Genomic DNA, 17,428 nt, shown 5'->3' on the forward strand with positions numbered 1-17,428 from the left:
GAATGAATTCCCCGCGGGGGGGCAGCCCCATTTTGATCCATTCTTTGTCTACCGAACCTAGATTCACCTGTGCGTCCCCTTTTTAATGAATAAATAGAAAGGCGCATACTTTTTTGCAGGGCTTTTCCTTACCAAATTTTGGTCGAGCAATATTTGCCCCCTTTTTTAGCACCCTTGGCGAAGAGGGGGGATCCAAATGGGGAGAAATGGCTTCACAGGATAAGTAAAAAAAAAAAAAAGGAAGACAAGAAGGGAGAGTCAGAAGTAGAAGTGCCTGGAAATGACTGCTACACTATGCGGCCGAGGAGTCAGTGCTTTCGCATGGTTGCCATTTCATAGAATTTCTCTCCTCCTATGTAGGATGTGCAGAAATCCATCAATGGTGGTGGGTAGTTGGGATCATTTCGGTAAAAGTGCTCATTCTAGCGTGACTAAATCCGTTTGGCTAATTTGTGAGGAAGTACACACAAACGTAGGTATACATTCGGCCACGCGGGCAAGGCAGATGAGTAAGGTAATGATACGCGTTTAATACTTTAATAAGTTTCCATTGTAAAAGTTAATTCGATGCATGTATCGTTTGCTGTTTCAAAATTTTCTTTTTCTTTTTCTTTTTCTTTTTCTTTTTCTTTTTTCTTTTTCATTTTTCTTTTTTCTTTTTTCTTTTTTTTGTGCAAGGTGGCTGAATTGATGCAATAAATTTTTGGAAAAAAAAAAAAAAAAAAAATGGACGTAAAATGAATTTTACTTTCAGAAACGCAGGAGTAATCATTAATACATGTTACGTTCAAAAAAAAAAAAAAAAAAAACAGATCATCATCTGGGATTGTGGGACAAGTTAAATCTAAAGAATACAACTGGATAAAATAAGGGCATGATGGTTCCGTACATTTGAGTGTATTAGTGTGTTCTTTCATGGTATCATACAAGGGCGCAATTTTTTATGGAGGTTATATATATTAGAGGGTTGGCGTAATTTCTGTTAATATTATCAAGTTTGATGTCCCATTGGAGCGTTCTACTTAGGATAAACTCGTATCGTAAATGTTTCTATTGTCAGAGATGTAGCACGTGTGGCGTCTTGGTAAAGCGTTCTTATCTTTTAAAATATCGTTTCGCGAAGTATAAGTGCGTTATATAGTAACAAGACAGGGCATATCATCACATCTTGTCATTAGGTATACAGCCGCCTTGCTACTTTGGGGAAGAAATCTTTCCGTTCTTCTATTCAGTACATTAATTTTTTTCTTTTTCTTGAAGAGTAATCAGCATTCACATTCCAGTTTTTTCCTCGGATGAAATCGATCACCTTGAAGGGGGACTTGAACATGACTTTTCCCGTAATTCCATAGGACACGAAGGTTCCAAAAAGGAAACTGAACAAAACAATGAAGTAAACAGTAGTAAGAGGTATTATGGTCCAGAATTGATATAGGACTAAACCTAGGATGACACTCGTGACGAGGGAAATGAGCGGGATGTAGCGGAGCATCTTCTTCAATTTGCGATTAAATTTCATGTTTACAAAGTTGACTTCCTTCTTGTTTCTCTTTTTCAGTTTATAGACTTTGTTCTTGTACTTTTCAATTTTGTTTATCAACAAGTGGGCGATTTCTGCATTTTCCCCGTCCATAGCTTGATCGATATAAGATCTGAGTTCTTTCATGCTATCTTTGGTTTTTTCCTTTGATCTACTCTTTTCCCTTCTTCGTTTTCCTCCATATATGGATGAGTCATCTTCGTCGTCAAATGCAGAATCATCAGTGCCGCTAGCAACGGAATCGTTATCATCAGAATCCCGGTTTACATATTTCTGAAGACGTTCTAATTGATATTTTAATTCATCCTCCAAATCTTCCAAATCTTCCACGTTCATATTCTTTCCATTTTCTTCCATTCTATTTAAAGCTTTTTTTATTCTTTCCCTATCCTTTGCATTAAATCCTTTTACTTTTCTGAGGAGTCTCTCATTTACGTTAAGATCAGAAATTTCGTCATCTCCTTCGTGTTTTCCTCTGCGTCTAGATCTTTTACTTTTGCGGAATCCTTCTATAACATCCTTATCGGATCCTTGTCCTAGTGAGTTTAGTTCCCTTATCCTTTTACGTAGCGTTTCTTCACTGCTAACATCATAACTGTTCTCCCTATCTCTGTTTTCCATGTCGTATTTGTTCAAGTGCCCTTTGAACCCTTTTTCGGCTTTTCTCCTACCGTAAGTAGATTCATCAAAAAGTTCTTTACTTTGTGCCTTTTCTTTGGCTCTCGTCCATTCTTCCTTCTTCTCTCCTACGGATTGTAAATCTTCAAAGGAGGTGTCATACGATTTGCTTCTTTGCCTTTTGGCAGCGATGCTCATGCCATTTTGTGAATCTTTCGTTACATGTGTTGCCTTTCCGTTGCTTCCCAAAGAACCTGAGTTGTAACTGCTCACGCTGCTATCATCAGAAATATCCACTCTAAAGGTCTCATCTGTGGTGGATGGATGGCTTGACAAGGTCCCATTGCCATCATGATAATTTCTTCCTTCATTGTGCTTGTCCATAGTAGAGGTGGTGCTTGTGCTAAAGATGCTGTCATTGCTCGCTAAGGAAGTCATACTACCGGTAATGTCGCCTTGAAAGCTCATTTCATGTCCATACAACATTCTTCCGCCTATTACGCTGTATTGGTTCTGCACAACACCGTTGCCATTGTTTTCGTTCAAGTGGACGGCAGTCTGCGGGAAGGATGGAAAAGGGTTCGAATAGATAAAAAAGAAAAGAAAGGAAAGAAAGAAAGAAAGAAAGAGAAGGAAGAAAAGAAGGAAGAGTACAAAATGTGCGCGTCGTTCCATGAAGGCGTGTTTGGAAGGGGGTTATTTCCTTCGGACACAACTCCCATTCCACGGTAAGGAATGGAGTGCTGGGGTGTGTGTGCCCATCTGTGTCAGTCTTTTCGCACAAAGCTAGGATGCGCACAACTATGCCCCTCCATGGGAAGAAAGGGAATGATGAGCAATGCCATCCGTGGGAGGAGGAACCTTCCCACCGAGGGGCACAGTGGTCTCCACTCCACACACACACACACAACGTGAGACCATCGTCACAATTTATGTAATTCTTGCGATCGTTACAGTTGGAGCAGTCGCTATAGTAGGGACACAATCGACCGTTCTCCTACAACGGTCGTGATGAACGATCTACGAACATTGTACGATGCCCATGTATCATTTTGGGGACTGCACACCCCCTCTCTTACCTTTTGGGTATATTCCCAAGCCCAAAGGAAAAAGGTAAAAAGGAAAGCTTTGTACGATTGCATTTTCCTGTGCTTCGCGTTCCTCCTCTAATTTCCTTGATATTTTCGTGAAAGTAGTTTCTTAATTTTTTGGCAGGAGCAAAGATTACGAGCAATGTACACGAATGTGCACATGAATAGGTAAAAAAATATATATATATAAGCTACGTCAGAGTAAATAATTGTATTTTACTCTTTTTTTTTCTTTTTGTTTTTTCTTGAAATGAGTGTTCTAAATGTAGATACAATCATGTAATGCTTTTCAGGATGTGCGTATAATCCAGATAAAAAAGAAATTCTTAAGTGAAATTTTTTTCCCCTCCTAAAGCAAAATGCATTTCCTCTGTGCTTCACTTTCTGTTTTCGTATTTTTTTTCATTCTTCTAAATGAATGTAATAATAAGAAATGTGAGAAAAGAGAAGGAAAAAAAACTAATTCTTCAATACTTTGTACTCTTAATTTTTACCCTATATACACAAATGCATATTGAAATTAATATTATGGTTTTTTACTAAAGGCTAAAAAAAAAAAAGAGCAAAAAAATCTCATGGGGGGTGTAAAAATATTGCATACATATTTGGGCACATCGTACACTATTTTTTCATTTTAATATCATCTGTGAATTGCATAATGATGTAGTGTAAAATGAATGTACATATTATATATAATTTTTTTTTGTATGTACCTTTGCTGATGAATTTTATTTTCTTCTGTATTTTTTTTATGCACCTTTTCTCACTTGCTCAACTATAAACTGAAGGTATACGGAAGGCTCCAAGTTAATGAAGTATAAGAACACAATAAGAAGGGGGAACCGCTGTTCCTGTTCTTTTTTTTTCCTTCCCCCTTTTTTACGAAAATGAAAAAAGGAGTACGGGGGAAAAAGTGTGAGCGCAAAATTTAAGTGCAAAACTTCTAACATGCGTTGTGTGAGAAAGAAAAAGAAAAAAAGGGAGGATGCTTAAGTCATACGCACAGTAGAAAGGGGAAAGTGATTTGTATGTTCAATAGGCGCATATGAACTAAGTGGCGATGGTTTCTATTAGAAATGTGTGTACGGGAAAGGGCGAAGAGCATTAAGGGTTGTCATACGTTTTATATATTAATATCAGATTCTATTTACACACTCGTTGTATATAAGGAGAGTCATATTATACCTTCGTTGTGCAGTAAAGAAAAGAAAGAAAACTCAAAGAAAAGGTGCTAATGGGAAGAAAAGGAGAAAATAAAAAAAAGGAGTACACTACGCAGATGCCCTGAACGCATGCACACAGTATATATGTAAATCTATTCACACTAGCGTAACAGTTATTCCAGAATATAATAATAATATATGTGTAGGCGAAAAGGGAAAAAAATTTGTAGAAAAATAATTTCCGTATAATTAGCAGAATGATGCGAGGATATAAATAATTCCCCAAAATTGCAAGTTACCATGTTTGCCTAATAGAAAAAAAATTGACAACTTTTTCCCACTTTATAATCCTTTTAATGGGGAAAAAAAAGGAATGTGCAGGAAAGGAGCAATTGCTACTTTATTGCTGTTTTTTTCGGAAGTAATAATTTGTTAGTGTGCAGGTTCAGGGTTCTGAATTTAGCACTTTACTCATTTATACTGTAATGGTTTATGGTTCAATCTACTTGTTCATGAATATGATTTCAGGGTTACCAATCCTGAACCCGTAACACGTAACTCTAAGCCTTGAACCATTGTCAATTTTGGGCGTTCTGCTTTTTTCTCAAATTGAATAAATCCCGTTTTACAACCATGTGACCGATGGAGTCGTCTATTTTATTTTATTTTATTTCTTCTTTTTTTAAGGATTTTGTCATTAGATTCACATATCTTTTCCCTATTACAGACATTTATATAATAACACCACCACCCCGAACAAAAACACCTGTCCCGAAAAAATCATCCACAAATGTGCGCGAGCAAGAAAGGGACCCCATGTGGCATTCCTTAAGTGTACCGGTCAAAATTTTGAGAATGCGCATATTGTGCGAACATGCGCGTAGGTATATGCGGAACTATGTTGAACGAATGGTTACATTTCTTGTGTCCATGGCACGGGAGCAACAAACGAAAAATTATTATCCTTCGACGATGACGCGTCATAGCGTTAATTATTTAGTTTAAATGAAAGTGTATTAGGCCATTCACAAAGGGTGGATTACGGCATGCGAGGGCCAAACGGTAAAAAAAATTGAACGCATCGCGCGCACAAATAGGTCATCGCAAATAGGTATAATAATAAATAGGTGTAATCATAAACGGGCCACCTTCAATGGGTGTAATAACAAATAGGTGTAATCATAAATGATCAAGCACAAACGGGCAGTTGGCTCTTCATTGGGCGGGGAGGGGTACAATACCACGGGAGCTTACCATTGCTATTGAACAAAGGGGGGGAAAGAAACCAACCATCCCATAGGCTCACTTAGGATGTAAATGTAAGGAGAAGGCAGGAACAAAAAAAAAAATCCATATTGCATCAGCCCGTCATCGAATAATTAAAGATGTTGAACCATCCTCCACAACGCTCCTCCTTCCTTTGCCCTTTTGTTCCAACTTCCACCTTTTATCTTTGTTGAGTAATGTGCTTCCTGTTTGTCCTCGATCTGTAGGTTCTCATCTTCTGGGTCAAAATAGTAATCCACTTTGCCCTATTTTGGACAACACTTCCATATGTTAACTTGTAAAATCTATTTAGTAGATTTTCAAATGGTATAGTCCATATATATTTTCCTTTTCTTTTAGCAACGAAGTTGCGGAATAAATTGTCAAATGTATTTTGGATGCATTCCAAGTCGTGTAGGAGCGCTTTGTTGCATTCTTCCCACCACTGTAACTTGTAATCATCTGGCAAATTATTGTCTTTTGCTACGCTGGAAAACCATTTGTTCACGTCGTCCACCATGACGTAGTACTTCCTTTCTAAGTATATCCCATAGTAGAAATATGAAATGAATGCCTTTTTTTTACTAAGCCAAGGATAAAAGAGGGATTCGTAGGGCAAGTCTAATGTATTTTTGTTTCTGTGATTCTCCGAAATGTCCTCGATGGTGCAACCATATGGGAGCATTGGTTTGTACCTTTCTAGGATAAGGTTCCTCCAACTGGAGTAAACAGTCCCGCTGTATGGTTCTGCATGTGTTCCATGACTTCGTTGGGAGTGAGGCTTCCTATCCTTTGTCCCATCGGACCTGTCACGCAAGTTCACATCGGACCTGTCACGCAAGTTCACATCGGACCTGTCACGCAGGTTCACATCGGACCTGTTACGCAGGTTCACATCGGATCTGTCACGCAGACTTTCATCGGATCTGTCATATAGACTCGCATCGGACCTGTCAGGCAGAGTCCCATTGGAACTGTCAAGCAGACTGTCATCGGACCTGTCAAGAAGATTCCCATTGGACATGTTGCCCCTTGTGTGCATCTTCCCATGTGAGTTACTTTTCTGGTTCTTGCTTCTGTGGCTATTTCTGGAAGTATGGTGATTCCCATTCGTGTTCTGCTTCTCCCCGAATATGGAATCGTTTGAAGAAAACGATAACTCGGACAAAATTCTCGAATGCCCAGATGGGTATGTCCCTGTCAAGGTCCCCACGTGCGTTGCCCCATTTAAGCTCTGCAAAGGAAGGAATAAAATAGAATAAAATAAAATAGAAAAGAAAAGAATAAAGTAGAATTAAATAAAATAAAATGAAGTGAAGTAGAAGGCAATAGAATAAAGTAGAATAAAATAATCAGGCATTATTAACACAGTGGACAATATTAAAGGGGGAATGTCAAGAACGAGCAGCAAGTGGGTAGCATTTGCAATGATAAATTTGGACAAAGGGGCAAATTGTATTCCCATATGCTGGCACTACTGTGATAAGAAAAAGTAGGAATAAAGAAAAAAACGACACACCTACAACTTCCACGTACCTGTGACTCAGTCCAAAGCAGGACAAAGAACATAATAAGTAAAGGGTACACCCACAAACGACGATCCTTCGGAAAAACCATTTTGTTTGCCGCCCTTTCTGTGCAAGACTCGTTTAATATTCAGTTTAAAACAAAATATAATTTTTTTTCTTTTTTTTTATTATTCATTATTTCAACTGGAACACTGTTGGATGGATTCATTGGTAGTAGGAATTTCCTGCTTGAACGGTTCAACGGTTCTTTTACTCTTTTTTTCCCTGCATTCACTTTTGAGCATAAGCTAGCTTGCGTATAATTTCTTCACACCAAAAGGAGAGAAAAAAGAAGGGGCTCACAGTAGCAATAACGCTATAAAATGACACAGTAGAAAAAATACGGTTACTATATAATAACTGTTACGGCATAATCACGACATAATCCGGACATATGTTGAACGAAGAAAAAACAGGGGATGTCCCAACTTTTGCGCGATTTCTAAATCAAACTGCGTTTTTAAAGATGGCAAAAAAGAAGGCAGTAATTGGACTGTCACTACCTTTGATCACATTGGTTCATAAGAATTAGGCGAAGTGGTGGAGTACTATGAGGGTGTCATATTTAATATTCATATAAATATGTACTTTTAGAGTGACAACATAGAAGGAAAAGGGAAGAATTGAACTCCCACTTTTCAGTTTCTTCTAAAAAATATCCATTTTTTCCTTCTTTCATGTCGTTACAATTATTGTAGAACGCATCGGAAGTTTTACAAAGCATTTAAAAATTTTTTTTCCTTTTAGCATCCGCTTCTGCGCTTCAGCTAGCTAGCTACCTACCTAGCCGATAACCTCTTTACATCAAAAAAAAAAAAAAGAAAAAAAAAAGAAAAAAAAAAGAAAAAAAAAAGAAAAAAAAAAGAAAAAAAAAAGAAAAAAGGACGGGGGAACTATTTTCATGGAACATAATTTTATACATTTATTTATTAAAAATGTAATCACCACGATGTGAGACATTATTTAATACGGAAAAATTGTGTTACCTGTTCTTCCCGCGAATCCTTTATAAATATCCTTTTTCTTTTTTTTTTTGCGCGAAAAAAGAAAAACTGGTTAAGCAAGATGCACAGGTGGTGGTGTAAAACAGAACATGAATGTTGCCATGCCATCAGAAACACATTGTACACTCATTTGACAAAAGGGGAATTAAAGGGAAAAAATAAGGAAAAAAAGAAAATGGGCAACCATTATATACCTTTCGTTCTATGGTACCTTCCGTGGTGATTGTTTTCTCTCTGTGTGGAGAGACGAGTCGTGGGAAGTCTTGCATGCCCATAGAAAGTGCACATACACGTAATTGCACATATACATAATTATTTTTTTATACATGCGCAAATCGTGCAAAAAGAATGCGGGGGAGAATATGGCCCCGTGGCATTTTTCTTCCCCGTGCGGTTTACCCTAATGTGGAAATTCCGTTCGGGCGGCCTCAAATCTATCGCCACGCATCTACAAAATTTAATTACTATGTCCGCCCCCCCGCCAGGGGGGTAGTTGGTTTATAATGTTCGTGTTACACATTTGAGGAACAGAAAAAAAAAAAGAAAAGGAGTATATGCTAATGTACACGGGCGGGGGCACACTCAGTGGTGGGGCGCGTAAACGTATGCCCATTTACAATATATTTATGTAATGCGTGAAAACTTTACACAGGATTTAAATTTGCACTTGCCCATGTGTTCATTCCTAAACTTTCCTTCATTTCTTTTTTTTTGGGGGGTAATAATTATGAACCTTTATGAACAGTTAACATCAATTTTTACTAAAAATTTCGTCCTTTCAATTTATTAATAAGCTCAAAACTCTGTTCGCATTTTTTACGTGTCGGTGCGAGTTATTTTATAAATAATGTCAACAAAATTGTGAAAAATGCTGCATCGGTCCTTTCAAAACAAAGCGTTTAAGAATAATAATCATCCTTGTCGTAGTAGCCGTAAATAGAACTTTGTAATCCTAATAATCATCAGAATTTTCATAATACCCATCATCGTCCTCTTCGTCGTCCTCATTGTTCTGCATATCCTCCTCCTCCACATCCCCTTCATCATCTTCATCATACTCATCCTCGTTATCGTCCTCATAATCTTCCTCCTCCTCATCGTCCATTTCTTCGTCATCATCTAATTCTTCTTCCTCATCTTCGTCATTATCATTGTATTCGTCATCATAGTCATCATCATCATCATCGTCCTCTTCCTCGTCTTCGTTGTCATCGTCATCCTCTTCTCCCTTCTTTTCTTTTTCTTTAGCTCCTTCTGCTACTTCTTCTTCCGCCGCTTTTTCTTCTTCTTCTTCTTTTTCTAGTATCTCTTTCATAGTATAATGCATTTTATCTAAATCGCATTCCTGTTGTTTCTGTTGCAAGTACTTTTTCATTGTTTTAGGTCCAAAATTCCACCTCCTTTCAAACAAAAACATTCGTCGGCACTTCATCCGTTTCCTCTTTTCTTGTTTATCTTGTACCTTTTTGAGTTTCTTATGATAAGTTGCTTTCATAGAATTCCATCGTCTTTTCTTATTATATTTATACTTATCATAATTGAAACCTACAATGTCCAATTTTTTATCCAAAAGTCTTTTGTCCTTGTCGTAGAATGGGCCTACACCTGGCAAAGTGTCTTTCGATGGTTTTTTGGCTATTTTATCCCTGGCTTTTGTTCTTTTTTCTTTCCATTTTACCTCCATTTTTTTTTCTTCTGTTTTTATTTTTTTTTCCAGTTTCTTTAACTTGTCTTCCATCTTAAGATCGTCCTTTTTAATTTTTTCGTTCACTTTGTCCAGGTATTTTATTAGTTCTTTCCTTGCCCAGTGCTTTCTCCTCAGCCTTGTGCATCTCTTCCTCTGTAGAAAAGTTAAGAGTGTAGGAGGATTGTATTTATTGTATGCGCATTGTTGTTTAACCTTTTCCGCGTTGGTCACGCGTTTTAGCGCACATTTATTATGCACATCAATTTGCGCAATTTGCAATACATTCACCAGCAGCAAAACGAATACGACTCGGCAGAGTGTAACATATTTTGCTATTTCAAACTTACGCCTAATCGCATCAAAAGAACGATGATCATAACCGCTTGAAAGAAAGTCAACCCGTTGTTTGTGCTTTCCACGCTCTCCGCTTTATTTTCGACTTCCCCTGTTTTATTTTCGTCTGGTTTGGGATCTTCACCAATTTTTGGTTTCTTCATAAGAAAATCTTCTTCCCCATTATAAAAATAACCATCACCATCTACATAATAACTTGGGAATCTCCCGTGATACATGCCACTAATTACGGAGGGGTGGGGGGGGTATGGTTCGGACACATAATACTTCTCTTTACGGGTACCGTACGGTTTGTCAACGTCCACCACGGAGTACAGGGTGTACGGGGTGCCTATGCTATGAGCCATTTTTTTTCTATATTATGTGTAAATTATACGTGAAGCTCTGTGCAAGAATTAAACAACACATTAATATTTGTACTCTTTTTCTTTTAAATAAAAACAATGAGAGTAAAAAAATGACCCTTTTTTTATTTTTCCCTTCTTTTGTTTTCCTATTTTTTTTGTGCTTCTTATAATTAAAAATGAAAAAGAAAAAGGAAAAATCTACTATATATTATTATGTTTAATGATAAAAAAAAAAGGAAAAGCGTATATAGTATAAAATGTTGCTATACAGATGTTGTTTTCAATTGCAAAATGCTCAATAAATATTATTTTAAATCTTATACATAATATTGGCACGGTCAGCTCAGCTTGGAACACAGTGGAATTTTTTTATATTTTCTTTTTCTTTGTTTTTTTTCCTTCTATTCATTAAATATTTACATTTTTCTATGTGTAATTGTAAAATTTTCCTTCTTTATTGTATGTAGCCAAATTAGAATATATTATTCTAATTTTATAGAACAAAATTAGCTCCGGTTCCTTTTAAGAGGACGGTTCTTTAATTCTCCAAAGATGAAAACTTCTTTTAAATAAAATTTCCCCTATTGGAAAAATAATTCTTTCTTTATAACGTTCTCTCTCCCCCTTTTTTTCCCTTTAAGAAAGATGGGCCAAGGTAAAATATAATGCGAAAAGAGGAGTCTGCAGTCTGCGTATTCTGTGCATTAGAAGCTCCGAGATATAGAAATTGTTTTAGTTTTAAATAATTTGAATTGTTCCTTCCTTTGTATATGTATGTAGAGTCATTCATTCAAAGGATTAAAACACTACAGCTTTTTTAATATGGAGAAATGTTAAATTAATGAAAAAAGAAGAGACGGAAGGACCTATGGTAATATATATGCACATATATATACTGTATAAATAAATATATATATATTATGTTCATAGAATACATAATTAAGAGTATGTACAACAATTTTTGTACATGTTAATTATTATTAAAATACAAATATATAAATTTGCCCCGAAATAATTTTTTTCTCTCGCATGGTATAAAAAGTTTTTATTATAGAATAAATCTTTAAAAAAAAAGAAGGAAAGAAGAAAAATTATATCTTAGCGGTCCCCTAATACCACTTTCTCCTTTCTGCAATTTTTCATGTACACAGAAAGAGGAAAATAAAGCAGCAGGTGGAATTCCTTAATTTTCTCTTTTTTTTTCCTTTTATATATTTTTGCTCTTAATTGTGTAAGAAAAAAATGAAGGGTCAAGGAATGTTTTCTTAAACAATACTACAAAGGTGGAGATAACATAGTTTTTTCTTCCCCCTTTTTATATGTGTATATTTATGTATATTCAGTTATTGGTGTGTTCCTCTTTTTTATTAAGCATCCGTGATTTAATTTTCATCACAAATATGGATATAAAGTCTATAGACCATTCGGCATTCACTTCTTCCTTATGCACTAGGAAGGTGTGATAATCCTTTCATTTCATTTTTTTTTTTTTTTTTAATTTATTTCCATTAAATTGAATATATCCCTATATGCCCCTACACATTATAATGGTTCTATACATAGAATGGGTAAGTGTTGAGATGAAGGAAAAGGGGATATAAACTTTATTTTTAGCTAAAAGAAAAGTAAGATCAGTACAGACACAAAGGAAAAAAGGGGAAGGAGGAAATGTGGTCCCCATTATTTGTATGCTCAGCTCTGTAAGCAAAAATGTATATATAGCATTTTAAGCGGGGAAAGGAACTAGGGAAATTTTTGCCAAAAGAAATGGTGCATACACAGCTGGTATATAATGTTGGGCTGTTCCTTTTATAGCAATGTTGAAAAGTACATTTAGGGGAAAAAAGAATTTTCGTAGAATGGGCGCAAGATACACACGCCCCGAATATGTATATATACATGTATATACCTGTATATATGCATAGCAGATATGGGTGACCCTTAGTTCGAGTCTACACTCTAATGAACCTACTATGCGCAGTAGCATTATTTATTTTGAATTCCTTCCAGAGACTTTAAGCGTTCATTTTTTTAACTTTCCGAGGAATGATTCACTTTGTTCATTTCGCAACTGTCCACATCGTCCTGGTGTGCGAACATATATTTGTTCATGGCATGTATGCAGTAGAAAGAAATAACATTGTGTACGGGGTTGCCATGATATGTAATACACATCATGAACAACTTTTTCTTTTGGCGACGTCTTTCCCTTATATATGATTTGCTTTTTTTTATCCCATATGGGTTCTCTGGCACGTTTGGGGTACATAGCGAATGGGGGAAGTTCCCCTTTGGGACTACAAAAAGAGCATTGTGCTACCTCGAGCTCGTCCAAGTTACGTTAGCGGAAGGAGTAAAACATGCAATGGGGTTCGTACCCTCTTTGTGGGCATGTTTTTTCCGTCTCTGTCAAAAGGCGCTTTCACCCGTTTGGTTGTTCACCCCTTTCGGTTGTTCATCCCCTTCCGCTTGATCGAACATGCTAAAGTTCAAAAAAATTTGCTTACCCCTTTATATGTTATATATATGACAGAGAAAAGGAGCAACCGCTCATTTTTCTTTTTTTTTCCCCACAGAAAGGATTCATACACAATGGTGGGCTGTTCCTTCGTGCGTTCGGTTGTGTGTTCCGCCGCGTGTTCAGTCGTACATTCTCCATAAAAAGAGGGGAAGAATGGCACGCCTGCTAGAAATTGATAATACCAGTTATGTAACTAAACAAACAGTCCACATTGTTAGGCGTACGAACGTATGTTGATGCAATAGTCAAGCGTATGCGAAGATTTGAGGAGCACATGTATGACATTACGAACAGTCCACTATTTAAAACAACAAAAAAAGGGAGGATACAATCATAGGACGTTAACGAATAGTATATTCACATTGTCATACAATGCGGTCAGCTATTACACTAAACTTTGATATAATGTTAATATAGCAGGAAAAAATTAACAGAACGGGCTAGCTCCTACTACATGTACATATGTGGGACAGCTTTATATTATATTTATGTTGCTTCTAGCGGGGACACACTGCAGAAGATGCGTGTGAAATTACTTCTTATATGGGGCTCATACATTAAATTAACGGAAAAAGAAATGTCAATGGAATTAACGAAGAGACACTATACAATAGCTGCGTATATTTTTCTACTTCATTGCGTATTCTTAGTTTCCCCTGGTGCCATTTGACCATTGTTGTGTATGTGGATGTGGAGGGGGGGACCGTATAACTAATTTTTATGATAAGGCAAAAAAGTAGTATCCACAGTAATACATATATGCCACTTTATCCGAGGTTACTGTACACAATGTGAGAGCATGCCTGAAAAGAGAAATGATACAGTTGACTATATATTCCTCATTTGATATACACATGAAGTATATGTGTTTAAGGAAAAAAGTTCATTTAAGGAAAGGGGGGAGCCTCTTGCACGATAAGAATGATATAAAGGGAAAAAAAAAAAAAAAAAAAAAAAAAAATTGCAACAGTATGGCAAAAAATAACGTACAGTTCGCGCGAACAACCCTTTTCATTATAAACTATTCCGTGGGAAATATATGTGATAATTGTGTACGTAAAATGCGCATAATAAATAGGATCATTATTACGGAATTTGAGGCAATATCTCTACTTCCTTACTCCTACTCTTACGGTTTAGTCCTTAATGTTCAGGCGTCCCTCGTCTACACATTGGCATTAGTCTTGTTCTCCATTTCTTTTAAGAATTACCAGTACTGTAATAACCAGAGTCGAATGATTCATTACCACGACGGCGCCGACGATTAACATCCCGGTGTATCTTTTAATCGGGGAAGGGGGAAAAAAAGGAGGGTTTTATTATGAATGAGTGAATGAGTGTATGCGTGAATGAATGAATGGTAGGAAAAATTATAAATTAATGAACTAATCTTTTATGTGCAATTTATTCTTACTATTTTAGTAGTTACTATGATAACGAATAATAATGTTATATAAATGAAAATGCAGACAGAAAGCAAAATGTAATACAATTCCCAGTCTTGTTCGATTTTATCAATCATGATCGGTTCGCCTGTGACATTCAGGGAGGTCGTGGATTCGACAGCAAAATTAGTCAACTGCCTTTCAGCCATTTTCTGATAAGAATATTTTTCCTTGACCTTTGTAATTTTTTGTGCTTTATATATAATTGTGTACAATCTCAATGAATGCTCCTCCTATGATTATGAAAATATGTAGCTATAGTTATATACATTTACATATAATTAAGAGTGGGTCATGTGTAAACTTTAAACGTGTGTACACAGGAATGGTAAAAAACACATATACGGGACAATTTTTAACCGGAATGGGCGGATATGCTATCCTTCCGTTCGAAGGTATTGTGATTTATCGATCAACATATAACATAATTTATACCTGCCGAAGAGAAGGAGAAGGAGAGTCCTTTGTAGGATTATAAAGCCTATTGCTTACAAATGCATGTACCTACATTATGTGCGTTCTTCCGTGTAGCTGTCAAATAATAACATCCGAGCGACAATTTTTATCTTCTTAACATCTTTCCGAAAATTTTGAATAAATTTTTTCGGGGTGTCCCCATTCGAACTAGACATGTAATTATCAAAATGTGGTGGTGTTGGTTGTTATGGTTGCCATGGTTGCAGTGGACCGGGGCAGATTTTTCAAGCAGCTCCTTTAAACATGTGTACAAAATTATATTATAACAACAGAATGGGACGTATATTAGTGGTATAAGGGATTTCGCACTTATTTTTTCAATATACGCGGGCGCGTTGGCAATTTATTCAATTATTTCAATTTTTTTGAAAATGTATTTGAAAAGAAAAAAATCGTTCTTGTGAACAGGAAGATGTGAGTGCTATTCTGTGAAGAGATGTCACTCATTTTTTTTATAAATGATGTTTTTAACGAAATATTTTTTTCGCTCATGTGACGTTGGTAAAAAAGTAAATTCAAGAATGCAAGTGCGCGTTAAGCCACTTCCCTTATTTGGTATCTTGATGTTAACATTTTTGTGAGAATGTTCACTCATGTTCCGATATTGATGAATGAGTATGGATATATTCCCATGCCACAACCCTGTTCATGTATGTGTTTTTTTATGTACCGATATTGCGTATGCGTGCAGGGATATATTCACATGTCGAACCCTTGTTCATGTACCTGTTTCCCCATGTTCCGATATTGGTATGAATTGGTATGTCCGTACCACGTCCTGCTGGTGTATGTGTACATGTTCCGATATTGGTGTATAAGTAAAGGGGCACATTTCCATGTCCCGTCCGTTTTCGTGTACATGTGTGCTTATTCTGCTGTTGATATAAGTAAGGAGAATATTCCTATGTGGCATATTTCAATTGAGTTACATCACTAGATGGGACCCTGGATTTTTTTCTCTTCCAGTAAGACGTAATATCCTATTCCATTAGTCAACGATTTTATACATAGAAGTATACACTATTTTAAAATGGTTACATTTTTAAAAAACTTAATCGTTCCTTCTTAAAACTGGTTCTGTTTTTGAAAGAATACAACATACCCTTTCGTTTAAGTTATAGGTAAGTTGTTCTCCTCGATGTGTTCATAATTAATGTGTAATATTCTTTCTAGTCTTCACTTAAAATTGCATTAGCAGGAGTACCAATTTAGACCAAATAATTTCCTACTGTGATTATACTGTACGTCCATGCCGGTCCAAAGGTCTGTTCTAAAAATTTTTTTCCTCTTTTTTTTTTGGACATTTTTCCCTCTTACCTGAAGTGGACACACAGGGAAGCTGTGTATTCTTCCGGATTGCTCCAATTATATGGACCTCATTTTTTCCTTTGGTATTTTTTTGATGATTATCAAAGAGGACTCTGCAAGAATAATTTTTAAAATTAATGAAAATCGTCCACCCTCTTATGAATAATATTACTTCAGCGGTATATATATTCTTTGGAATTTAATCGATCTGACTTCTCCCATATTTTTAATCGCATCATGTGAGAACTCATTGGTAGTACATGCTTATGCACACCTTACAGGGCTCAAGGTCTATGAATCGCGTGTTTTCCATTGTGTTAAAAAAGAAAAAAAAGGAACAAGAACAAAATTGTAAGTAATTTAAAAAAAATTAAAGTACTTAAAATGAACAAACAGAAAAAATTAACACATGTTTGTACATAAAACTGAACTGAAAAAAAAGAAAAGAATGCACATGTGCATATGTGTATAAGCACATATGTATGCGAATTTTACAAGCTGTGCGTTTGCACTTTCACACACAAATATACCAGAGAAAAACACAACAAACTTAGAAGCATCGCGTTACAACTTTTGGGCAATCGCCCGAATTGTGCGTGCCGCCCCCACCTTTTTTTTATGTGTTATCTTCTTATAAAATTTTATTGGACATTTGCAACTATAGAATTTTGCCCAATTTGTGTGCCACTTTTTTGACAATTCTTCTGGTAAATTTTTGTTCACCTCATTGTGTTCGCGCTTATATGAAAGGTTGCAAATTCTGTGTATGTTCATGTTTTTTATATGCTCTGCAAGGGAATAGGATGTAAGAAAAAGGAAGAAAATAAGAAGACAGTGAAAAGGGACGACACTTGGACGTGCATATTTTCAAATCTTCGAGTATAGCATGACGTAGGTATTCATAAATTATAAGTTCATTGTTTAAATGTAACGCACACTAAAGGCATAACTTCTATGGTGCGCGGAAAAGTACCTTATCGCACAGTAGGCTTTTTTACAAAAAAGGACGAACGTACAAAGTAATGCACAGAATATTCAT

At 36.2% G+C, this 17,428-nt stretch overlaps 3 protein-coding genes across 3 annotated transcripts; all 3 read right to left on the reverse strand.

Annotated features, from left to right (window-relative positions):
• Positions 1–1,228: 1,228 nt before the first annotated feature.
• PCOAH_00015350 (Uncharacterized protein) lies at positions 1,229–3,300 on the reverse strand (the record flags this gene model as incomplete). Its single annotated transcript, XM_020058344.1, has 2 exons — positions 1,229–2,716; positions 3,238–3,300. 2 exons carry the CDS (start codon positions 3,298–3,300, stop codon positions 1,229–1,231), a joined length of 1,551 nt encoding a protein of 516 aa, XP_019913658.1.
• Positions 3,301–5,859: 2,559 nt separating this feature from the next.
• On the reverse strand, positions 5,860–7,295 carry PCOAH_00015360 (Uncharacterized protein; the record flags this gene model as incomplete). The annotated part of the gene is made up of 2 exons (XM_020058345.1): positions 5,860–6,912; positions 7,215–7,295. 2 exons carry the CDS (start codon positions 7,293–7,295, stop codon positions 5,860–5,862), a joined length of 1,134 nt encoding a protein of 377 aa, XP_019913902.1.
• Positions 7,296–9,202: 1,907 nt separating this feature from the next.
• On the reverse strand, positions 9,203–10,638 carry PCOAH_00015370 (Uncharacterized protein; the record flags this gene model as incomplete). Its single annotated transcript, XM_020058346.1, has 2 exons — positions 9,203–10,090; positions 10,285–10,638. The coding sequence occupies 2 exons, from the start codon at positions 10,636–10,638 to the stop codon at positions 9,203–9,205; spliced, it is 1,242 nt and encodes a 413-aa protein (XP_019913863.1).
• Positions 10,639–17,428: the final 6,790 nt, after the last annotated feature.

Source organism: Plasmodium coatneyi, chromosome 6, assembly GCF_001680005.1.
Source record: "Plasmodium coatneyi strain Hackeri chromosome 6, complete sequence".
In the NCBI taxonomy this organism is placed as follows: domain Eukaryota; phylum Apicomplexa; class Aconoidasida; order Haemosporida; family Plasmodiidae; genus Plasmodium; species Plasmodium coatneyi.